This window comes from Egretta garzetta, unplaced genomic scaffold, assembly GCF_000687185.1.
Source record: "Egretta garzetta isolate BGI_Z169 unplaced genomic scaffold, ASM68718v1 scaffold148, whole genome shotgun sequence".
Classification (NCBI taxonomy): Eukaryota; Metazoa; Chordata; class Aves; order Pelecaniformes; family Ardeidae; genus Egretta; species Egretta garzetta.
In genome coordinates, this window is record NW_009260669.1 from 2479453 (window position 1) to 2505584 (window position 26132).

Sequence of the window (26132 nt, forward strand, 5' to 3'; positions counted from 1 at the left end):
GGATGTTTTCATGCAATTTGACAGCCTGTGATGTGGGCATTCATACTAGATGATATAATGTAAAAAATTCTATGACATTGTATTGGTTATGTAGCAGCACTTCATATATATGAGCACTTGATATTGGTTTAAACATCACCTAGCTTAATGACTAGTTTCACATGAACTGTAGATGTAAAGGACTGCAACAAATAAGCAATTTCATAGTATTTAGGATTGCAGATTCAATTCCATAAATAGAGTGAGTTGAAAAAGCTGCTAAGACTTAGTGAATGGCATTCTAACTGGTAGCTTTTTATCCATGCTGAGGTATTCTGTGTCTCTGAGCAAATATTTTCAGGGCAAGAATTTGTCACACATTCTGTCTAATGAAGGACTGACCAACACCCACTTCTGTTTGGTCAGTGAAACCAGATGTTCCTCCTCCTTAATCTTCTGCAAACTGAGAGCGGAGGTGAGGTAATAGGAAAAATCATGGAGAGGGAGTAACTGGGCAGATCATTGTTTGTTTTGATTATAAAAATAAGTCAGAAACAATATCCTAAAATAATAGATTTATATACAAAGCTGAAAGAATTATGACATTACCAAATGCTGGTCAAGGGCAGAAATATTATGTCATGTAAAAATTAAACTGAGATATGACTGGAACATTCTTTCTTAACTTACATGTCAATTCACTTTAATTTGTTGAAGCAAGAGCTGAGGAGCTCAGGTTGCCTGCATTTTTTGGGGTAGAGAAGCAACTAGAAAACTTATTGCACAGTTGAAGCTTACCCTGGTTTTGCTTTGAATCACAGAATATGTAGAAAAAGAAGTGCCCCATTACACGTCCAATGAAGTAGAAAGCAGAAGTTCCAGCTTGACTAAACTGTCCTCCAAGCAAATACACCTGTTGCTTCACTAAAGGCAATTCCTTTCTAACAGGCCTTGAAGACAGATTTTAGAGCTGTTGTTCCCTGATAAGCAGAATGTCATCTGGCTAATTGAAGAGGAAATAGTATAATAAGGAATGCATCAGATTAGGAACACCTAGGAGAGACTCTCAGAAACTACCAGTGCATTTTGTGGAAAGGGTGACTTAGTCCATCAGTCTTCTGAGGTGGAGAAATAGAGCTGTTGGCAGTTTACTGAGTAAGATGAGGCATTGAAAATGGTACTCTGCCAGCTCAAAGTACATATTAAAAATTTACAGTGTGTTCTGAAAGAAAAAATCTTCCCACAACTTTCATTCCTTCAGCGGGATTTGTTATGCAGAGATGCCTTCCTCTCCAGGGACTGGCTCTATCTTGTCACCATGTAGTTTGAAAAAACTTAGGATATTATGTCTGCACATTGTTTTCTTCTGGAATTTCCACTCATTTTTCAGGTCCTATGGAGGCAGAGCAATCTCTTTAGCTGTATTTTGTGGAACTCCCGTCTAGAATTTTTAAATGTGCTTTTTGAGTTAGTTAATAAGGCAGTTTGGATCATTGGAAGGCCTCTGGAGCACCCCTAAACCCTGTTGCTCTGCTGAATAGATAACACCTCTTCCAGTACTGATCTTCAGTTATCAAAACTGGGAAGTTTATATAAATGCAAAAGGAAGAGAATGGATGTAGATGCTTCCCTGCTCCCCACTCTACCCCCCCTGCCCCCCTCCCAGGAGTGATAAATGTCAATTTGGTGAGAAGGGAAACAGAGTAAATTTTTTTTCTGAACTTTTCTTCATCTGTATTTGGTTTGAAGACTTATCTCAGAATTTTTCCAACAGAGCACATAAGAAAGATGCATAGTGGAGGGGCTCTGACTTTTGCTTTCTTCAGGAAAAAAACCTGTTGATTTTATTGAAATGTACTCTCCTTCGTTTCTGGATGATAAATAAAAAGAAACGGGAGGAAACCAGCCTTTTCTGATCTGCATAGATTTTGGACATTTGGAAACATTTCATGAAGTCAGTGATAATGAACTCACTGGCTGGCAATTAACCTGCTTATGGTTTTTTGGACAAGATTTTTTAATATGCTCTTTGGCAAACACCAATAGTTGTTCTGTCAGCAAAGTCAGCACTCCTGGTTTTCCCAATTTGTAATTTATTTCTAAATGGCAGAAAAATGTTGGGTAATTTGCTGAAACATTTAAAATTAGGAAAGCAACATTCATCAGAGTCAAAGTAATTAGAAAAAGAAAAAAACATAAAAAGCTGCATGTTGCTGTCAGCAACTATAACTGTATATTTTTAGAAAGGTAATGTATAGCAACAGCTTTACTAAAGTGAACAGCCTGGAATTCCAAAGCAATATCAATTAAACCAATATTACAATAGAATGACTGCATTAAATCATTACATATTTAATCTTTCAAATGGATATATAGTGTATCATAAAATTTATAAATAATTTGGTTTAGAAAAATATATTTGGTTATAGTCTGGTCATACAACACAAGTTTGAAGTAGAATTCAATAAATCCAGTATTTATTGCTTGTTGGTTTATATGATCAACATTTTCATTATATTAAGAAAAAATAAATAGCACCATGAAATTTCTATAAACCAAGAAAAGCATGAAAGTAACATTTAGACAGATATTATGTATCATAGTACAATATGATTGTGAAAGATTTCAAAGCACATTTCAGTTACTACATGGTAAGTTAGATTAATATTTTCTAGGGAATGGACATTTTTACTGTGTAAGTTCCAATGAGTAATGATCTGCCAGTGAGGCAATAAATTCTGCCTAATTTTGGAGACAAAAATCTCCTTTTGGCTTCGCTGTTTGTTGACAAGAGCTCAGTGTTCTGCAAGACACAGCTCAAACCTGGTTTTGATAAGAAAGTATGAATTTGTAGTTGCATAAAAATCTAAGACTTTACACAGAAGGCAGAATGCTCTTTTTCATAAGCTGGATTGCACCTCATAAACACATGTTAAATACTAGATCAGGATGCCATACAGTATCATTATGATCATGATCATGGCTTTGAGATATTCTCGCTGTTCAAGGGAAGGACTGTAATATTTCATTTTCTTACCAAGTGACTATTCAGAAGTGGATTACTTCATGTAAACTTCTGTTGCAAGCCAACAATGCAGTAAGTTTTCCTGCAACGTGGAACTAGTGAGCACCAAGAACAAGAGCCTCAGATGCATATTTTGTTCTACCAGATTGTTTCTCTTTGACCTACTCAGTAAATTGCAGGAGATAAGGTTGTAGAAAATGTACTCCTGCTATTCTATCATGTTCCTAAATGCCTACATGTCAAATTTGAATTTATATAGAATTTGCAGTTTAAGAACCCTGCAGTTTTTACTGAGAGGGCCACATCTTCCCTTTGCCATGAGCTCAGGAAGCCCTACTGAAACTTATGGTTAAAGTCCCTGAGCACAGAGCAAATATTTCCTCTGTGTTGATACTGCTGATTCATAATTCTATATGGAAGAGTGAATCTTGCTTCATATGTTGTATTCGCTAGGTATCTAGATACACAAAAGTCTTCTGTAAGGGCTCCCTTTTTACCTCCCACTCTTTATACATTAACATGTCTGCAAAATGTAATTTGTCAGATGTATACAAGCCTCAAATACACTTTGTGCTACTTAGATTTTACTTACATTGGAGTTCAAGATATTTAATTGAAAAAGTCAACAATATCTAAAAAACATTCCTTTCAGCCAACTGCATATTATGAATTACATTTAACTGCATACAACTGCATATTATAAACCAGCATTTACCCTTCAAATAAAAAGTCTGAGTTTTACTGTTTTTTTTAAGAAAGGTGTTTGGGTTCCTATTTAGAAATGGAATAGTATCGTTGTATTTTTAAGACTGTTTCATTTGTTACTCTCCCTATCCATGACAGTCAGACAGTGAGAAGGAGGCAAGAGAGCTGAGGTGGAAGAAACAGGGAGACAGTAACCAGAAGTCATTGGATCGTGATACTTTGACCAAACAGAGATCAGCAGAGACCGAACTGCAGTTTTCAGAGGAAAGATCTTGTCCCTTCACTTCCTGCAGTTACACGATGTCTTTATCAGTCAAAGAAAGCAAGATTACAATTTGCGCACTCAATCACATACCATGTGTTATTTTTAACCTACCATGCACATGGCACCTGTCTGTTTTAATCCTGATAGTCAGCTTTTCAGATAACGGAAATAAATATAGCTACTTATTAGTGTAGCAAATATATTTCCTGTTGCCCTACACAAACAAAAAAATGGTAATTTTCCCATGACTTCAGTGTGGGTAAAATTTTAGAATGTCAAATTAACATGGGAGAATAATAAATAAAAAGAAGGGAAGGAAGGACAGTGATACATATGGGGAGGATCATGGGCCACACATTCGTACATGTGAGTTGTTTTTCATTTTTCGTTTGGTTTCTATTTTTATTAGGCTGTTGCTTATGCTTTCTTAAATAGTGTTCCTAAATATACAGACACTGCTTCCTTTAAACTGTATGAGGAAGCCTGACAGGAGGTTCGTGAGAGGAGCAAAGATGACCTGCAAAGTTGCCTTATTTTAAAATTGCTTATTATTTAGTTCCTTCCTCAATTTTAGAAGACAGTGTGTTTCTGCAATTCAAATAATTTCAAATGTAAGTGCTGAGCTGGGGTCTTCTGAGATGCTTCTGATTTTAACAGCAGTTGGAGGTGCACAGTCCTTGGAGATTGCTTCTAGTGATGTGGTTATAATTTGATTTGTCAAAGGGATGCATCTTTACTCAGAAATGTTTATTCAAATTTTTTTTTACTAAAGTAAATAATTGATTTATATGAGTATGCTTTAAAAACCTTTATATCTGCAATTAATATTTATTTCAGCCAAGTGCTTATTTTAAATCAGCTCCAGAGCCTGTCCTCTGTTTTCCTGTTGTTCTTACCAATAGACCAATAAACAATACTGTAGGTGTGGGACAAGTTTCAACTGTAGCTGCTTTAAATCATTAGGTACAAAACTGTCAGTTCAATGTGGAGTACAACTAATGTGATGTAAGAGACAGAATAAAACCAGTTTGGTTTGGAGAGATTAAGCTGAAATTTGTGAGAAAAAGAAGTAGGGGAAGCACAGTATTTGTAAACTGATAACCTGAGTAATTCGGATGTGAAATAACTGAGGAAAAAACCCCCCATAATTCAATATTTAACCTAGGATATAGGAGAGGTTTTCCAATTAATACAAGTTCAGCTGCATAGAACATTAAACACAACACTTCAGTGTTTTCTTTTCTCTCTCTCTATATATACACACACATCAATTGATTATAATGTAGCTTAAGTTTTTGGCAAATATTCTGAAATATCGAGAAATGGCAAGGAAAACACTTGTGACTTTATCTGTTTTGAAGCTTTACTTTTTCTCGCGGTCATCATTAAGATTGGTCTTTACAGTTCATTCTGTATTATTTTATAAATAATATCCACGAAGTTGAACCTGCCTCCAACTGGACTCATATAATGGCAATCAGCTCGAAAATCCCACTCCTGGCTGTAGCGGGAAGCAAGAACTCTCTTGGACGGTGCTTTAGCATCATCTCCATGACAAATGCTCAGCTTTACCAGGAGACATCACTAAACATGAACCAACTAAGCAAGACCATTGTCCAGAATGTCTTTCTGGCATTTGCCAGTAAAACCCAGTCTTGTCCTTGGGCTGCAGATGATCTCCATCTATTAAGTCCCACCTGACAAAGTGTGTGACCAAGAATCCCTGGTCAGATTCCTAAAGCAGTCATCACATGGGCCTCTCTAGCAGCCTAGTGAAATCTTCCTCTGACTGCAGGGCATCTCAGATAAACAGTGGGATCCCTTACCAGTTGTTTTACCTTGTAATTAAATAAATTATTTCTTCAGCATTAATATATTTATGACAATGGATAACTTTGAGTGTCCAATTTTCACTAAGTCTGGACTTCCAAGGTCCAGACCTAGCAATGTAATTTATAACTTTTCCACAAATGCAATCTTATAACAGTTGTAGAATTTCAACCCTTCAAGAAGGCTTTTTTATGTCAGGAATTTCAAAACATATTCATAAACTCCATGTGTTTTTTAGACTGGCAATGGGAGTGCGCTGAAACAAGAATGCAATGAAGCAGGATGTAAGCAGGATCAACCAGCCAGCATTTTAGCCTCCATGGAGCAATACACAGGTTGCACATAATCAGGATTAAGTTGAATGACCTAAGGAGGCTTATACACTAATTTAAAATATGAGATTGGTACTTTTAGTGATTCTTTAACCCTGATCTAATATAATCGAGACAGAAAATATCCAGATTTCTGAAAAATAGAGGCAATTTCTTTTTTTTTTTTTTGCATAAGAAATATGTTGGCAAAATTGATTGTATGCTTCACATAATGATCTTCTCTGAAGTACTATTTCACTCAGCCACAAGTGTCGTTAACTAGCTAACACACACTTGCTGGATATGATCAACACTGCATTTAAGAAGAAGCTGAATGTAACAAAATATTGTGAAGGTAATTCATCTCCCATCGAACTAATACTTTTTTTTTATATTGTGTATAATTTCAATTAAAGAAACCCAGATTTAGCTAAAACCCCCAAATATTAAATACTTTTTGTAAGAATTGCTATATCTGATAAAATTGGCTTATCTAATAAAAAAAATTCTAAGATGAAAATGACTTTGAGTTCTTTGCATAATTCTCCAAAATATACTTTCAATCATCAGTGAGTTCTTCCAGTCTCAAACTGAATTTTAGACCAGCATTACACTTTATCAACAAAAATATCTCTTCTATGGTTTGTATGAGAACTCTGAGCACTTGAATTTAAATATTTATTTTTAACCATAGAAGCTTTGCTGGAATCCAGATGAAAAGAGCCATTACTGTAAAACAAATTTCTTACCTCTGATGGATGTCCAGCTCTAATAAAAGTACAGAGAGGATCGAAAGCTCCTGTTCCACAAGCCAGAAGGTGTGTTCTGTTGTATCGGTGAAGGACACGGATGTAATTTGCACATTCATCCTAGTTTATATAAAAAATAAAGATAGAATTTTTTTTTAAAAAAATTAGTATCTCAGGTGCTCTTATGTAATATTCTGCAAATTTAAACTTCTGTTAAATATAACATCTTAGTTCTCCTGCTTCATGTTAGCACCTCAATGCCACCAAATTCATAGATGGAGAATTTTGACATGAAAAAAGCAAGATTAGAGCACTGATTTATCACAACTGATTTTAGGTGCTTAAGCAGTTCAGAATTATTAAGTTATAAAACACACTTTTGTGCTTCTTTAATCTCAGAGATATTCTGCAAATCTAAATATTTTTTATGAAGTATTATTAGATGCACTAGGCTTTAACTCAGAGCATGAGATATGCAAAGCAAATGGCTTGTCTCTGAAGTTAAATAAACTTTATCTCAAGAAAAATAACACGTCTTACATTATTTCCATAAGACCACTGCAGCATTAATTTCTTGTTCAATTAATTGCTAATCAATATTTGTCTTACATTTTTTCCATAAGACCACTGCATCATTAATTTCTTGTTCAATTAATTGCTAATCAATATTTTTTTGTATTGTGTAGCCTCATACTTTATCTGTTCCCACTGTTCAAACCCTCCTTTGAAGAAGAGATTATTCGTTTCCCTCAGGGCAATACTCTGGGACTCATTAGTGTATTTGCAGCTTCATAAATATTACAATTAAAAAATTTTCAAACATCCCTTTGAGATGTGAAGCCATTATCCTTCCTGTGCTAAATTAGAAATGGAGACAGTGAGAGAAAAGTATCCATTGATTTTGGGACTCCTGGGACTTGGTTTTACAGACTATTTAACATTTTGCAACAATCTCCATGTTTGGAGCAAAATTTCTGTTCATTTCCATTGATCGCTCAACATTTCTGGGTTTTAAGACAATCACACCAAGGTTAAAGACACAATTATAATAGGATTAGTCTTATCTATCTTCAGCTATTCTAAAGTTTAGACGTGCAATTAATGCTGTTTTCCCATGCTTTTTCAACAGTCAACAAAGGACAGACAACTCCAAAAGGCAATTAATTCTATCCTAAAATGAATGTGTAAAATTGAGCTGAGGAATTTTCTTTTTGAAAATTTGCTGTCTTTCACTGATGACTACTCTAGTTTTCAAACTGCTATACTTATATGAAAATAATCCTTGGTCTCATTGACCATCTGCAAGGACTTCATGTCACAGAGGATGAGTCTGCAGCAGAGCCACGGACAGAATCCACATTGTGTTCAAAACTAAGAAACCATCTTCTTTCTTCAAACCCTTGTGTCATGCAGTGTAAATCTTCCAACTGCTTCAACAAATAAATAAGGATCATAAGGAAAATTTCTCCTTTGCTACATGATTCTCCCTAACCATTCACCTTGAAGATATATCATTCTAATTGAAAAAAAACAGGTAACTGTCCTGATTTCTACAAAGGCAGGTAACCTGTCGTGTAATTAAATATTATGTATATGCAAAGGACAAATCAACCTTGTGATATCTTACTTTTGGAATTTTAACCAATTTATTACTTTTTTAAAAAGGGAAACTGGAAAAAAAAAAGTCTTCCTTCACATGGCATCCACACAGTCTCTCATCTGGACAAATTTTTTTAGACCCACTGAAAAAACCTGCTACTTGAATTGTCAGGCAACTTGAGAGAAGAACAAGTTGAGTTTAGTAGGATGTGATCCTCTGCACATGGATCAGAGCTTAAAGTCAGAGGTGCCTACTTTTTATGTGTGTTTCACAAATATTTGCTGACTGGTGGCAGCAGAAAGGTAATACATAGGAATTTTATGATGCTTCGCAGTTTTTAAATAGATACTGGGCACTGATGCTGTTTTTCATTCTCCCCCCCCCCCCCCCCCCTCCAAGTATGACCTTCCTGACTTATCTGCTCTGTTCTCTCTCAGTGGTGGTCTGATCTTTACTCCACGTTTTCTTTTTTTTATCCACATACGTCTGCAGCTCTTGATCTTTGTCTCAGAAGCACCATGGATGAAAACCTTAAGATTTTTTTTAAATGGGCAAAAGTTACACATTTTTTCCTTCTGTGCGCCTTCCTAGAAATGCCTGAAATTTTCTGCAGAAAAAACAGGATGAGGCAGATACCAAATACAGAAAAAAGTCATTCTAAATGGCTAGATTTATCATTTATAAACAAGTGAAAAAAGGTGTCATTCTGGAAAGTGTCAGGCAACTAGGCACTGCTGCTGACTCCACTAATAATATCCGGTACACATAACAAGGAAGAGATGCATCAGCCAATGGAAATCATTAAAATAATTTTTCTTCCTACTGTATTAATTAACTAAATATTGTGGTTTTCTTTGGGAGGCTCCATAGACATATTAATAGATCTCTGGAATTTTATTAATGTGAAACTTCTCAGTGTGAAGGAGTTAGTCATCACTACAGAATTTGATTTCCATATCTGAATGATTTCCAATTCTGACAAAATAATTGAAAGGATCAAAAGCTCTGACACCACAAGGCAACAGGTGTGTTTCCTGGCACACTGAATGAGCACAGAAAGATTTTTTCCTTGCCTTGATCCAGATTAGAATAGGGTGGCCTGGGTATAAGACGATGCACACGTTGTTAAGACAAGGCTTTTCTAACTGTCCTATTAAGTCTGTTACAAGCTCTCTGAAACTGTGTTTATGACTACAGTACTTGTGGTTTTACCGCTACAAGGTGAACTGATAACTTTTAAAGGTTGTAGGAGTTTGTAAAAGTGGCCTGTTCTGTTACATAAAAAGAGGTAGCAGAGAACACATGAAGTACCTCGACACTGGGATGCTTAATACAACATTTTCAGTTCTATTAAATATTAATTATGCACTGAGAAAAAGATGTTTTGCAACTGAAAATAAAGAAAGAAATAGCATGGAAATAAACAAAAAGGTTTGAGAGAGCACTGATGTGTAATCTTTTTCCGAGAATTTACAGTGTGAAAAATAGCATTCAGAACTTAGAAATGGCAAAGGCTGATTCTAAGGCATAATGTCATTGAGCCAGTATTGGTTTATGGCTACAAAAAATGAAGGTGAAAAGAAAAGTAATAGGTAAGATTTTGATTCTAAATTAGATTCCTTTCAGGTTGAGCAATTCAGCTTACTGAATACTGACATGCTAATGAAAATTACTAAGGTTTCCCTGGAATTAATTAGTCTTATTCATATAGTCCCACACATAATTAGGTCCCATGTGAGGATTTGAATACTGTTTGGTATTGTTTGGTATTACAATATTTTCAGCTTTTACAATTTTAAAATCTTATTCTTAAAGACTGCAGTTCTGGAGTCTTGTGATTTAAAAATCCTGTGATTTCCTTTCAAAAAAGAGAGACACTTAGCTTCCATAGTACAGAGAGATGTGGGGAACATATGAAGTTCTTTAAATGATCACATTAATTACAAAGCAAATTTGAAGACTTAAAATAACACACTGGTTTGTAAAAGGTTTTGAATTTTAGGGAATCTCATGAGTCTGAGGGGGGTACCTTCACATTACCTTGGAACAACAGTACCTATTTCTGTATTTATGTAACCCAAAGAATATTGTCAAAGTATCAGAAAATAAATCCCATCATGTCGTGGTGAAGGAAAGATGACAGAGCTTTAACTGTAATAACAGCTTATGTTGAGAGGTATTGTTAAATAAAGCTCAAAGAATTTAGGGTTTGGATTAATTTAACACAGCCATGAAATTTGGGTAATATAGAAAAACATCGTTTTCAACCAAAGCCACCTGAAATTCTCAAGGGTACAAAAGCATCCAGGAAAGTGCTTAAAATGAACTTTTAAGATACCTCAAAAAAGACCAGTTCTAGGCCAGTAATGAATAGAGTATGATGTTGTTTTTTGGTATTATGATTTTCCAATCTGGTTCACTGATTCCTTGGTGTGGACAGTTCTCATGCTTGTACTTCAACAGAAATTTTTATAGCTTCCTAATCTTCACTGGGAATATGTTGTGGTTATCATCAAGGCTGCCTGTTTGCTGTGTTTGTGTGGGAAAACTGTGCATGCACCCTTCTGTGTCCTGTGTTCCTGCCACTGTTGCTGTAAAACTATCATCATTTTCAAATCCTTTGGTACAGTGTGAGCTCTCTCGGCTGTGGGATTTATTAGGTGTTGTACTTGCTGTGTGTTTATGAGGTGCAGATAATGAGCTTGGTGCGCTGCAAAACCAGAGAGCTCCTATTCAGAAGAACTTTCATCCTGTGGTGTCAATGATACCAGCTGCTGTATGTCAGTGAGATTTCAGGTCCTTCCCCAGGAACTGATTACCATCAAAGCACTGGATCACATGAACAGAACAGTTTGGGGGCTCATTAAAACAGAATATTTTTATTAACATACAGTAAACCCTTTACACTTTACTTAAACAATTCAGACTATATTTTATGATTACTAATAATTTAACTACTTTTTTGAAAGTATTCTAGAGAATGAGAATTTTAAAGATAAATTAGAATATGAAAAAGTTTGAATGGAGAAGGTATGCTATGTGTATGAAAAGTAAAGGAAATAGAAATGGGAAAGGAGAATTATTAAGGTATGTTCTTTGATATCACCAGAAAAAGAATTAGGAGAAAGTTCAGGTGATCCAGAGTGTTCTATGCTTGTTATGAGCTGGTTTGAGAAGCAATTAAACTAATAATTCAGGATGTTCACAGTAGTTACACATTTTTAAGCTGCAACACTTAGAATTATATCTGTGCTGTGATCTCTCTGAAGTTTAGGGATGTCTGAATCCTTATTTTGGACCAGCCACTAGTATAATTAAAGTATATTTGATTTGCAATTAATGATACTTACAGCATCTCTTCCTTTAATTACGCATTCTTCTGCTTGCAGAGGTGTACTAGGCCAATGGATCTGAGGAAAAAAACCCAAACAAACATAGAAAATAATTCAATTGGCAGTCTGATCATGTCAATCCAGCTTTTCCACTACTTTTCCTGTGAAAGATTCAGAACAGAATTATAGAATCATAGAACAGCTCAGGTTGGAAGGGACCTTGAAAGACCAATCATCTGGTCCAACCTTTCATGGGAAGGGGAGCCTCAATGAGATTATCTAACATCCTATCCTATCACATCTTTAAAACCTCAAGTGATGGGGACTCTACCACATCCCTGGAGAGGTTGTTTCAGTGATTGATTGCTCTCACTGTAAAAAATTCTTTATTATCTCCTAGCGCAATTGTACTTATTGCCCCTTGTCTTTTCCATGTGTCTCCTTGTGAAGAGAGCCTTTGTCCTATTTGTAGCTGCCCTTTAAGAACTGGAATACTGTGATGAATTCCCCCTGAGCCTTCTCTTCTTCGGGGAGAAAAGACCTAACTCCTTCAGTCTTTCCTTGTAAGGCAAGTTCTTCAGCCCTTTGATCATCTTTGTGGTCTTCCTTTGGACCCTCTCTAGTGCGTCTACATCTTTTATGAATTGTGGGGACCCAGAACTGTACACAGGACTTCAGGTGAGGCCTGACAAGTGCTGAGTAGAGTGGGATGATGATGGCTCTGTCTCTACTAGTAATGGCCCTGCAGATACTGCCCAGGATCCAATTTGCCTTCCTTGCTGCAGCAGCACACTGCTGACTTCTGTTCAGCGTGTTGTCCACCAGGACCCCGAGGTCCCCTTCAGCAAGGCTGCTCCCCAGCCATACAGATCCTAGGCTGTACTGGGCTCTTTGGTTATGGTGCAAGACTTTGAATTTGGTTTTATACTTGACTAATCATACTGTGTATATATTTTATTTGTATGTTATAAAGTTTAATCATATTTCTCTTACCATTTGACCTTTTTTCAAGTAAAATATTCCAGTTTTATTTTTAAATATCTATAAAAGTTTACAGTAAGTTAAGAAATATTTTTGTTGAAACATAACCGTTTTGCTTAGGGTAACTCAGCAAACATAGTACAAAGCAACAGGATTTAAAGAAATTTAATGTAATGAACATTTTATATAAATTCAGTAGAAATGTCTCTGCTAAATTGTCAGTGACTTTCAACAGAGAATATTAATTGTGAGCTATTGGTTTCCTGCTTTAAGTGACACTTAGTAAAGAAAATGGTTTACAGTGAAGTTAATAAGTAAATGATGGTCAGCACTTAACCTCATGGGATTAGGATCAGCTCTTCACAGTCAATTACTAGAAGTGAAGCCAAATTACAGAAGCGAGTTTTTTTTCAGTTACCTACTGTATAAAATTTATGTTTCATTCCAGATGCATGATTTGTTTGGGTGAAAACAATGTTAAACAATGACTGAGCAGACAGGAATGATTATTTCATTTCTTAGAACTTTTAAAAGTGAAAACAAAAACATGTTCAATTCAGCAATATCAGGCTTGGCTGAAACCACGTAAGTATCAAAAAATGAATGTTGTCATTAAGACATTTTTGTAAATAGTCCAATCACAAATTATTATTCTATCTGGAAAACATTTTAAAATTAAGTCCTCCCTTTGCTAGGCATTTAGTCTTCCTTTTTTGTAACTTAGATTTCTTGAAATAATTCTAACCCAAGAAAATCTGAGGATAAATTATAAGAAAAGTAAATTACAAGAAAAGTGGGAATAAACTATAAATTCTGGAGGCCTATTGCTTAAAAGCAAGAGGTCAGATATATGTTATTCTTGTCAAGTTCAGCACTTTGTCAGTGCTTAAGTCTCAGTGCCTGAATCAGACCACCTATGTTCAGACACCATGTGAATTCTGCAAGGAACATAAAATTAATCAGAACACTTGTTTTCAGTCAGATGGTCTTATAGTAATCTATCTATGATCAGAACTAACTCTAATCTAGGCTCTGTATTGCTGCTGTGTAGTCTGGGAAGGTACCGAAACTCTGCTGAACTCTCATGAGGGCACTCATCCTGTCACCCTGTTCAGATCATTCCTGGTTCACTCAGTGCAAAACTCAGGGTCGACAGTCACTTACTTTACTCACTGGTCAAGGACTGAATAGGCAACCAAAGCCTAGAAGTTAGGAGACGTGAACTCTAGGACCTCCTGAGCCTGAAAGTTTGAAGTCACAGCTTCCCAAAGAAATGTTTTAACTAGCAGGCTAAAATGGGGACTATTGCCCATATCAGGAGTAAGTGGCTGTTAGGAACAGATCAGCCATAGACCTGACACCCAGATCTATAATGTAATATTAAATATACTATGTGTAGGTGATTATTTTTGTAGTTGGATAATTAGTCCTGTGCTACTGAAAATATTTTATATGCATGTCTTCCACTTAAGATATTCTGAATTAAATGCATACACAGAATTAAGAAAAAAAAGCCGAAGAGGTAACCCAATCATAGAATCATAGAATCATTAAGGTTGGAAAAGACCTTCAAGATCATCAAGTCCAACCATCAACCTAACACCACCATGCCTACTAAACCATGTCCCTAAGCATCACATCTACATGTCTTTTTAATACTTCCAGGGATGGTGTCTCCACCACCTTTCTGGGCAGCCTGCTACAACCCGACCTTGAACGCTTCCAATGATGGGGCAGCCACAACTTCTCTGGGCAACATGTGCCAGTGTCCCACCAGCCGTATCACAAAAAAAATGTCTTCTTTATACCCAATCTAAATATACCCTCTTTCAGCTTAAAATAATTAGGCCTTCTCATAACACTACAGACCCTGGTAAAAAGTCTTTCTCCATCTGTCTAATAAGCACCCTTTATATATTGAAAGGCTGCAATAAGGTCTCCCTAGAGCCTTCTCTTCTGCAGCATGAATGACCACAACTCTCTCAGCCTTTCTCCATTGGAGAGGTGTTCCAGCCCTCTTGTCATTTTTGTGGCCCTCCTCTGGACCTGCTCTAAGAGGTCCATGTCTGTCTTGTGCTGGGGACCCCAGAGCTGGATTCAGCACTCCAGGTGGGGTGTCACCAGAGCGGAGTAGAGGGTCAGAATCACCTCCCTCAACCTTCTGGCCACACTTCTTTTCATGCAGCCCAGGACAGGATTGGCTTTCTGGGCTGCGAGCACACATTGCCTGAGAGTGTTTAATTTTTCATCCACCAATATTGCCAAGTCCTTCTCCGCAGGCCTGCTCTCAGTCCATTCATCCCCCAGTCTGTACTGATACTGGGGATTGCTCTGACCCAGGTGTAGGACCTTGGCCTTGGCCTAGTTGGACTTGATGAGCTCCACATAGACTCACTCCTCCAACCTGTCAAGGTGCCTCTGGATGGCATCCCTTTCCTCAAGTGTATCAGCTGCACCACTCAGCTTAGATTCATCCACCAAACTTGCTGAGGGTGTACTCAATCCTGCTATCTATGTTGTTGATGAAGATATTAAATAGTATTTTTCCCAGTACAGACCCTTTAGGGACACAATCCATTACTGGTTTCCACTTAGATATTGAGCCATTGACTGCAACCTTTTGGACATGGCCATCCAGCCAATTCCTAATCCATCTAATAGTCCATCCATAAAAGCCATTTCTCTCCAATTTAGAGGTGAGAATAATAGGCCTTATGGAAGTCTAGGTAGATGAGATCTGTAGCTATTCCCTTGCCCACTGATACAGCACTCCATTGTGGAAGGCCACTAGGTTAGTTAGGCATGCTTTGTCCTTGGTGAAGATATGTTGGCTGTCTCTAATCACCTCCCTGTCTTCCATATGTTCTTACATATCTTCCATGAGGGTCTGTTCCATGGTCTAATGAGAAGCAGGGGATGTGCGCACAAACCTCTTGCAGAGGAGATGGAAGGCTCTGTTTCCTGGGTGAGTTGCTCTAATGTGTAACAGGAGCTACCGTCTGTCCCTGTATGTACCACTGCTGCTAGGTATCTGCTTTCCAAAGTGACTCCTGCACAGATCCTTCTCCAAACAAAGCCCTAGTTCTGTGTTTGTTCAGCCATATGTGTATTTCCTATTGAGATACTTATAATGGTTTATCTTACCAAAGATGACTAACAGAAGGAGTGAGAAAGGGAGATATCTCTGTACATGTTCCACAGGTTGTGCAGAGGTGTAGGAATTTATCTTAGATGCTCATAGCAAATAGCCTATCTCTAAGGTAAGCCCATGTTAGTTGCCTGAAATAGATGAATCTGAATTATGACCTTAGTAATACATAGGAGTCTCCTGAAGAAGCTTTTTTATTCAGAAATTATTTTTTAAGCCTCATAACTCTTATGAAGTTTATGAGTCTTAACATAAATGAGCATTAAATTTTTAATCTCTTCAAGATTATTTTAGAGTGGAGATTAAAAAAACCTCTGCTTATCAAACCAAATTTCAGAATTTAATTTCACATGCATCTTGGGTCTAAGCACTGTAGTAAAAAATGTGTATAGTAAAAAAATATTCTGTAAAACATAAAACCAAAATGTTTTTAATCTTTAAATCATGAGAATTTCTTAGCTCAGTTAAAACAACTGGGAAGAGCTGTTATGATCATTTGCAAAGAAATCTATAGAAAATGGCTCAAGGCAGTAACACTTTACGTAGGTGTACTTACTGCACTTAATTATATTTGTGTAATTATTGCTGTTTTATTTAACTAGCATAACACAGGATGTGTTTGCACTGCATGAAAATCCAGATATTAATCAGCTGTAATGGTAGCCTTTAACCTGCCACATATTATTTTCCTGATGTTTATATTTTAAAGTTAGGACAACTACCAGCTTTAACTTTCATAGAATGTATACAGTTGCTTAGGTTGGAAAACACCTTTAAGATCATCAAGTCCAACTGTTAACCTAACAGTGTCAAGTTCACTACTAAACCATGTCCCTAAGTGCCACATCTAGATGTCTTCAAATACCTCCAGGGATGGGGACTCAACCGCTTCACTGGGCAGCCTGTTCCAATGCTTGACAACCCTTTTGGTAAAGAAATTTTTTCCTAATATCCAGTCTAAACCTCTTGTCCTATTGCTTGTTACTTAGGAGAAGTGACGGACACCCACCTCACGACAATCTCCTTTCAGGCAGTTGTAGAGAGTGATAAGGTGTCCCCTCAACCTCCTCTTCTCCAGGCTAAACAAACACAGTTCCCTCAGCTGCTCCTCATCAGACTTGTGCTCCAGACCCTTTTAACTGATTCTCTACCAGGACTATAATCTCTTGTCAATAACTATTGTTGGGAAATTTTCCTGTGCATCTAGACTGGAATAACATCACACTAACATACATTTCATGGGGCTGACATAATAATTGTCTTGGACATAATTTTTCAAAACTTTTTACCCCTGAAGTAAATTTTTAAATTTCTTTCTTAGTGGTGTTTGCTCATCTTGCACCATAATATTATCATCCTTGGGACCTGGATGATGTAATTTTAGCACTGCATTTAAAAGACAGCAGAAAGCTACTTTTACATATACTCCTCATGGGAAAAAATCAAATTATAAGGCAGTACAGACAACGGCTGCTGGGCAAATTCAGATAGGGGGAACCATTAGTTGGAGCTGGAATGCTAATTAATGTCTCCAAAATGCTTCCTTATTCAGCCACTAGCCTCAAAAAACAGGATGGCTTGTCTAATGAAAACAAATTTCAAGAAATTGTGTGAGCTTTATAGTACTTTAGGCCAAAATAGACTACTGTGTGAGCTAGTCTGAACTCTAGTATATGACAGAACAATTAAGCAGTTCAACTATCCCATTCCTGGTTTAAGTCAACAGATAGCACTTAATTAACACGTGTTTGGCTGAAGCACAAATTCTGCAAAAATATCTGGTTATGACTGGATATTATATATATGTATCAACAAATACATAGGCACCTTGCCTCTTGGGTGGTAATTCCAATGGATAATCAAACTCACTGCCAAATTATGTGCCTCTCATTTCAGTTGGAATATATGTACATTCCTACATGGTTGTCAAGGAGTTACAAGCAAGCCCTTTTCTTGCAGACTTGTGTTCAGCCAGCTCTGGAGTGGACATACAGTTATCTTTACCAGAGGGCTCCATAGTTCACTACAACAGAGGCATAAATCCTAATCTGGAGCTATCTTGTACTAGATCAGAAACAGCACATTGAAATGTGCCTGCACAAGCTTATTTACAGAAGTAGGAAGTCGTCTCTTCCGAGAAAGGCCTTCATGAGCCCTTTGAGGCAGAAGCCGCAGAGTATCTGTAAGGATTTTGTGGACAAAAGGGAAGTGAAGTTTATTTTCACTCCAACAAGAGACAGAAAGTAGAGCCACAGGTCATCCTTCTCTATGAGCTGTTAGATCAGCGATGGTGAACTACTGGCATTGGTTCAAGTTTGCTGTCAACAAAGATCTGCTCTGGCACCAATTACAATGAACTGAAACACTTTAAAAAATAAATTTGGCACCAGATACCAAAGAAAGTTCTCTATCAGTGAGTTAGATCATTACAAGCCTTAAAGACTCTGGATCAAATCCCAAGTATGTGTAAAGTTTGATTCCAAAGGTGGCGTCAAAAAGATTGAGATCTTAGGGAAAGCAAAGGTCACATGAAGGGTACCTCCAAAGCTTTGTCTTTACAAAATGTTTCAAGTACTTGTATGGCTTTAATTCTCTGTAAATATTGATATCCGCATTTCATAATCTCTCTCGTTCTTGCTACTGTTAGTGTTAGGACATTCTTCATACAGAAACCAAAGCACAAGAGTAACTGTTTCAAAAACTTATGGTAGGTTATGTTAAATACTCTAGGCAAGAAAATTCCTGTGTGTATTATATGAAAGGAGAGATACAAAGGGTACAAAAAATACAAAGTAAACAAAGAAAATGTAATTTGGAGAAGTAAGATAAATATAATGGAGAAGTAAGAATCTGTCTTTGTCTAAGATGATATGGAAAGTCTCTGCTACAGTTGAGAGCTTAACCCAAATCTCTGAATTCCCCCACCAATGCAAGAATGACAGTAGTAGTTTACTTCCCTGAAAGATTTTCCCTATTCTCTATGTATCTTTTCTTTTCTGGATATGAAAAGTGGTCAGGAAAATATATGCTTGACATAATGTCGGTAGATATATACCAAAGCGGCTAATAGCTTATGTGAAAAAGCTACAATCTACCACCCTTCAGAGTGCTGCTTTGTATTTGAAAGCTGAAGAGAACTGAACCTTAAGGAAAAACATAGTCTATTAAATGCAGATTTATAGGATGCATACCTCATATGCATCACAAGTTGAATTTTTTGGACATGCTGGATTACTTTGGCAGTCAATAGGCCTCAATGCAAAAGCATTTTCTGTCCACTAAGCATTCTGTTGTTTTTCTTTGGGGATCTTTTAATACGCTTGCTAGAACTGAATCACTGGATCGTTTTACAGCAGAAGGGACACATCTCTGATTGGGAATAGGTTTTACTTTGGTTTTTAGAGAGCAAATTCATATTCCAAATTGTGGAAAAGGGGATGGCAATTAATTAAAACACATGAAATACTTTCTAGAACAGAGAAGATGAAAAAGATCTATTCAAATCTGCCCAAAGCTACCAACTTTCTGAAACTTCTCTTTTGCAGCTAGTGACTCATCCTGGTTACCAGAGAGAGAATAAAACCCAGGAACTTGCCTGCACTCTTATACTTTCACTAGATTATAACTGGTGGTTTAGATTAATTAAGCTAAAGTCTTCAGTCTGAAAGAAAAGGTCAAAGGCTAACCAACACACAGTTAGCGGCAGATTAATGAAGGACTTTGGTGATAATGAATCAACCAGCCTCTCAATTCCAGGAACTTCCCCCCATGTATCTCAGTAATTAAGCTCTCGCATAGCAGAAATGTCTCATTCCACACTTTTGCTGATAATGCTGTGGGACAATCAAGTTTTCCCTAGCTATCACTGAATGAAATCTGCGCGGAGTGAACACTGGGAAAAGAGAGGAGGGTCATGACATTTGTATTCAAGGGAGCTAAGTCCCAGAGAGGTCATGTTTCTAAACTGCTAGGTCAAGCTCCATTTATTCCAGTTTCTCATCTTTTGCACATCATAAAATCAGGCAAGCAGGCAAGAAGAGCTTCCATTAATTTGTCATACTCTGCACACAAGTCTCAAGACAGAGAGCATGGTTTCAGATTAAATGACTGATCTTCCATCTAAAAACAAGAAGGAGAGCAACGAACTTCAGGAGTGTGTCCAGATGGGACAACAGTGGTTGGACAGAAGCATAAAGTACTCTATCCTGTCATCTTCCCTCATACAGATTTACTGCCAAAGGGGGAAGAAGAAGAGGGGAGAAAAAGCTTATTTTATAGAAACAACTGCGTCCTAAATATTTTTATATCCCTGAGCTATAGTATCTTGTCACAAGGTATTAATAATTTTTATCAAATGGAGAAGGAGTTAACTCATATCACACTGTGGAGGAGCAAAGCTCAGTATGCAACATTGCTCTTTGAGGAGTTAAAAATATATATTTTTTAATGTAGATAAATGCTCAAATGGCCTCCCTGAGTATATCCATTTCCCCATATCTAGAATTGCCTTTCTCAAATTGTTTATAAAAAGGACAAAGCATATTATATCTGTCCACAGTAGAGGAACATGCTCATTAGACTTGTAGATAAGCAAGGTTGCTTATGGTAAAGATGACCAGAGTGTTGGCATGAGAACAGTGACACTCACATACAACAAGGGTGCAGAAAGAAAAGAATTTGAAATATCAGTGGCCAATGCAGTATGGAAATCAGCAAAATCATATTTCTCCATAGGGGCTTTATTTACTCACTTTTTCATTCATTTACTTATTTGAGAATGAATGAAAATGCATCAAAATACCTTGGGGAAATTTCAGGAAGTAGATAAGGAAAACACTGAAATATTTCAAGGCATCATTTATCCACAATCAAGATGGTTGAGACAGGAGCAATGTTTCTCCAGCTTCCATTGCCACCACATGTTTTCAATCCTAGGTGTCAAGGGCAGAAGTGAGTAGGGAAGCTAAGACTCATATCTGCTCAAACTCAGGCCTCTCCAATTGCCAGTTTGCCAGACAGCTGTGGTTTCCATGATGTACCTATCTGGTAGGATTATGACTTAAACAACCTTTCTCCCTCAAACCACTAAGTAGACTTCAAATGCCACTTCCAGAAACTACTTAATAGCACCTCTGGCTCAAAGACAATGCAAAATCCAGTTTCAAAAGAAGGCTGCATGGTTTATGTTGCAACTGAATACCTCTTACAGTTCATGTGCTGATTTAACTATTTATTTATTTAAATTTTCTCTTTTGCTGTGGAAAAGTCCCCCACAAATACCAAGGAGAAGTTATACCTTGATAATATAGTGGAGATACAGAAATCAGGTATGCTTAAAATGTGAGGTGCTCTAAGCATCTATAAACATGCTGAAAAACAGTGACAAATAGCTATATGACCCCCAGATCTCTTCACCTAGAGTGACCCTTACGGGTTATTACTGGGGAAAAACAAAGGTAATTAGTGCATTTTGCTTAAATATAAGCATGACCTTAATGTTTGTGCACAAAACATCTACAAAAACTCCATTATTTAATTTCCAGTCATGCAAACTCTAACATTCTGTGCTACACATTATGACATGAAGTGACCAATATATATATTTTTTTACTCCACCTCTCGGTAGTTGTCGCTGACTCGATCCAAACTGAGGGAATATAAGAGGTCTCTTCCTCCCACGAACAGTCGCTCTTGATACTCATCCAGCAGCATTACATGAAGACCGAGATATCCAAATGGGCTATGAAAGACTGACGTCCTGTTTAAATCCCAGAGCTCTGAAATACAATCAGAGTGTGTGTGATAAATACCAAACAGCTTAGCTTTCATGGCTTCACTTTCATATCCTCCCAGGGATCGAGACAAGAAGTTGTGGGACATTAAAATGCTAATCATATAATCTTTGAGTAAGAAAGAGATGCAAAACACCTGGGAACAATTTTCAAAATAAGCCAGCTCTCCAGGACATTTGTCTATGAAACTTTACATCATAATCTTTGTGCTCAATATATCATGAGATGGGGAAGGGGGAAAATAAATTTTCTCCTTAACATTTTCTGAAAAGGAAAAAACACTGCTTAGGACATGAACTATAAATGGGAAAAAAAATTAATGAACTGATGGAAACTGAAAAAATATTACTGGAAATTGTTTCCTTGTCTTTCCCTCAGGCAGGTTTTTACTGTACGCACAACATTGTTCTGGGTTTTTTTGTAGGGATGGGGTTGCTTGTTTGAAGCCCAGCACTGCCTCCACTCAGTTCATTGAAAGTGTTGCCACAAATTCAGCAAGAACAGTATAAAATCTGTAAAATGCATATTTATAATTTTCCAAGTGATTACTGATTTTGTCACGAAATACACTGGCCAGTTAAGGGGCGCTGGAGCTTAGCTGCATATGATGCAGGCTAAGGTCACTGCCACAGAGAAAGGGAAATTCATCCCAGGTAATGTTGCAAACTTGGAATCAGGCCTCAGGAAGGAAGAAAGAGGCAAGCACAGGGGTCTCTCTGCACTCTCAAGCAGATGATACATAGCACAGGCCGGCTTGCAGCAGGTCAGAGAGGCTGAAAATGATTTTGCTGTCAGGAAGCCTCAGAAGAAGTACCTTAGGATTTCCTCCAAAACAGCAGAGCTGGGACTGGGGGAAAGGAAGTATGTTCCTATGTATATATTGTGGCCAATTGTTTTAATTTGAAGAAACAAAAATTACTCTGTGGTAAAAGCAACTAAATTCCTTTTAGCTTATCCTCACAGCTATCCCTAAGCATAACTTCTCCAATTGTTTGGATGTGGCCCAGCAGCTGATGTTGGAAGAAGTGGGATTATCCCAGAGCTAGTGAAGACAACAAATGGGCCCTCAACCAGTTTGGGGTTGAGGCCCCAGCTCATGTGCCACCCAGCAGATATGTTCATTTGTCCATGCTGCACCTTGTCAGCCACATAGAGGCCACAGCTGGTCTTCTGCAAAATGACTGGTCCTAAATGTCAGAGAAAGTCCTCATGCAGGTCTCTCACTATGGCAGTTCCTTGGGATGCCATATATACCATCCATATATGCTGTGATTTTCAGAAATTGATGTATATCTAACCTGAGAATGCAGCCTCATAAGGTATCCAAATATAAACCAACGGAATTCATAATAATTTGTCGTGGTTTAACCCCAGCTGGCAACTAAGCACCATACAGCTGTTTGCTCACTCTCCCCACCCCTCTCGCTCACCACCCCAGTGAGATGGGGGAGACAATCAGAAAAGGAAAAAAAAAGTGGGTTGAGGTAAATATAGTTTCATAAAACAGCAGAAGAACAATAATAATAATAATAATAATAATAATAATAGTAATAATAATGATAAAAGAATATACAAAACAAGCAATGCACAATGCAATTGCTCACCACCTGCTGACTGATGCCCAGCCTGTCACTGAGCAGCGTTTGCTGCCCCCCAGCCAGGTCCCCCCCGAGTTTATAAACTGAGCATGATGTCATATGGTGTGGAATAGCCCTTTGGGCAGTTTTGGGTCAGCTGTCCCGGCTGTGCCCCCTCCCAGTTTCTTGTGCACCTGGCAGAGCATGGGAAGCTGAAAAGCCCTTGACCAGCATAAGCACTGCTTAGTGACAACTAAAACATCAGTGTGTTATCAACATTATTCTCATACTAAATCCAAAACACAGCGCTATGCCAGCTAACTCTATCCCACCTGGAACCAGGACATCATTATTAAAAAATTATCCTGTGTTCCCAGAGAAAAAGGCATTTCAAACCAGTAAGATTTGAATTCTATATTTGAATTTGAATTTACCTTACTGAGGAAAAGATCTAACACATCTAATTTTCCTCATGAGATATCTTACTTATATCCTGAAGCATAGAAAAGAGAACAAGTGTTTTAAACCAAGGCAAAACTTTTAGTTTTCAGTGAGGTTATTAATTTAATCCAACAATTTGCCACAATTTCTTTTTCTTTTACATTGTTAAATTATTATTTATACTGTGTGCATGATGTTAAGGCTATTTAACAATAAGATACATATATTTTGTTCCATTTGTTGACTAGGCTTTATTCAGGTCAACAGAATCTGAAAGCAACTGTTTTGTGCAAGCTGTTTCCCTAGATGATAAAATTTCTATCAAAGGAGTCATACTAGAAATTCAGCCTCCCAACTGATTTATTTCCTGAGCTATCTCCAGAAATAATCTATTGATTAAATAGCTGTGGATAATAATGTTAATATCTAGGCTTTCCATAACATTGTTTTTAACAGTAGAGGTCAAAACACTTTGTACCTGGGTGTGATCGGCCTCATTTAACGAATAGGAATACTAAGTCAGAAAGAGGAGCATCATGATGAGCAAAACAAGAGTCTTTTTTGTCTAAGCTTTGCATACTGACCAGTGGACATACATACATTCTTTTTGACAGTGATACATTCAGCACAAAACTGCATAGCAGTGTGGAAATGGCACTTTCAGAGCAAGCTTCTCTTGCCAAGAAAATCCAGCGGATTGCTGTTCCAGAACACTGCTTTTTTGTGATCAGATTAGATATGGAATGAAAGCAGAACTAGAAATATTCTTTTGGTCCTAAATAAAGCCAGTTTTTATTTGCAAGAATATAAAGCACCCAATGTACTTTATTTTTGAGTCAGTCTTGGAGTTAGAAGAATTGTATTTTAAATTCTAGTTATATACAAGCCACAAAAGGATACTGTGGTAGCTTCTCCTGATTTATTTCCATGTGGTCCTGAAGTCAAATTTTTCATAAATGAGACAATATTTCTTTGCATAGATCAGAGATATCATTCACATGTTCTCAATAAGAACACAAGGCAATGTGAACAGTCTTCTACCTGATCACATGAACTGGTAACTACTCATGTAATGTAGTTACTCATGGCTCAGTCCTGCCAAGTACACCTGCAACTCTCATTGTCTTAAATGAAAATTTAGAATATTAAACACCTTTCAAGATCAAACTTGTAAAAAGAGGTATTTCTAGGACTACCTCCAGCAAAGCTATGTTTTTGCTGTGGATGTAGAGATAAGCACAGAAGTGAACCCGACATCTGGAAGGGATGGAAAACACCAATCATTGAGGCCTGGGAAGTGATTTTGTTACTGAAACACAAATGTACTGGTATTATGTAGTTCCTTTGAAAGGTACTAGGATTTCTGGACATTGAATGCCAGGAGGGCATATCAGGGAGTCTAAAATGGCACTAGATGGCTGTCATTTCTAGGCAACTGAATCTCACCATGATCTGCCTTGACGTAAATGACCCAGGTTCTGAAGCAGTAGAACGTCATTCATGTAGTGCTATGCTCCTTCAGCAAAACTGGTTGGCTTCAATGTAGCACTGCGGGAATGCAGCTGTACTGCTTCCAGACGTGAGCTGCTGCAGCCACAGGTTGCACAGCCTGCATGCTCATTTAATGAATTGTTAGTTCATGGTTCATTGCACTTTCCAGTGTTGAGATACCCTGGGTCATTTAAATCCAGGCATAATTGGGAGTGAAACACTTACATTCAAAGCTCAAAGCAACTTTCCCCGGAATCTACCCTCAGTTACCTTGAAGAAGCTTATGCTTGCAAGGGTCACCTTGTGATTATAGACTCTTCAAGGTGTCAAGAGCTGTGTTCCTGGTCATGCCCACACCCTTCATTTGAAAAATTCAGTTTCTAGATCATACCTAAACCTGAGCATAACCACAAAAGAGGTTGTTCTTCCACCTAATACTGGGATTTAATAGCTACATTTATGCTGAGCACATCATTATAGAATAGAATCATAGAATCGCTTTGGTTGGAAAAGACCTTTGAGATCATCGAGTCCAACCTTTAACTTAACCCTGCCATCCCACCACTAAACCATGTCCCTAAGCACCTCATCTATCCTTTTTTTAAATACCTCCAGGGATGAGGACTCTACCACCTCCCTGGGCAGCCCATTCCAGAGCCTGACAACCCTTTCGGTGAAGAAGTTTTTCCTTCTAAAGCTGCCCTGGCGCAGTTTCAAACCATTCCCCCTCGTCCTATCATCTCTTACCAGGGAGAAGAGGCCGACCCCCACCTCACTGCAGCCTCCTTTCAGGTAGTTGTAGAGGGCGATCAGGTCTCCCCTCGGCATCCTTTTCTCCAGACTAAACAACCCCAGTTCCCTCAGCCACTCCCCGTATGACTTGTGTTCCAGACCCCTCACCAGCTT

General features: G+C 37.6%; 1 protein-coding gene across 1 annotated transcript in view; it reads right to left on the reverse strand.

Moving 5' to 3' along the window:
* Window positions 1-26132, reverse strand: part of SEMA3E (semaphorin 3E) — a 145731-nt gene that overhangs the window by 47924 nt on the left and 71675 nt on the right. Inside the window, exons 2-4 of the mRNA XM_009645660.2 lie at window positions 21542-21702; window positions 11815-11874; window positions 6865-6984 (exon numbers count right to left, since the gene is read on the reverse strand). Of these exons, the coding sequence (XP_009643955.1) occupies window positions 6865-6984; window positions 11815-11874; window positions 21542-21702 (341 nt within the window). The remainder of the gene's footprint in view (window positions 1-6864; window positions 6985-11814; window positions 11875-21541; window positions 21703-26132) is intronic.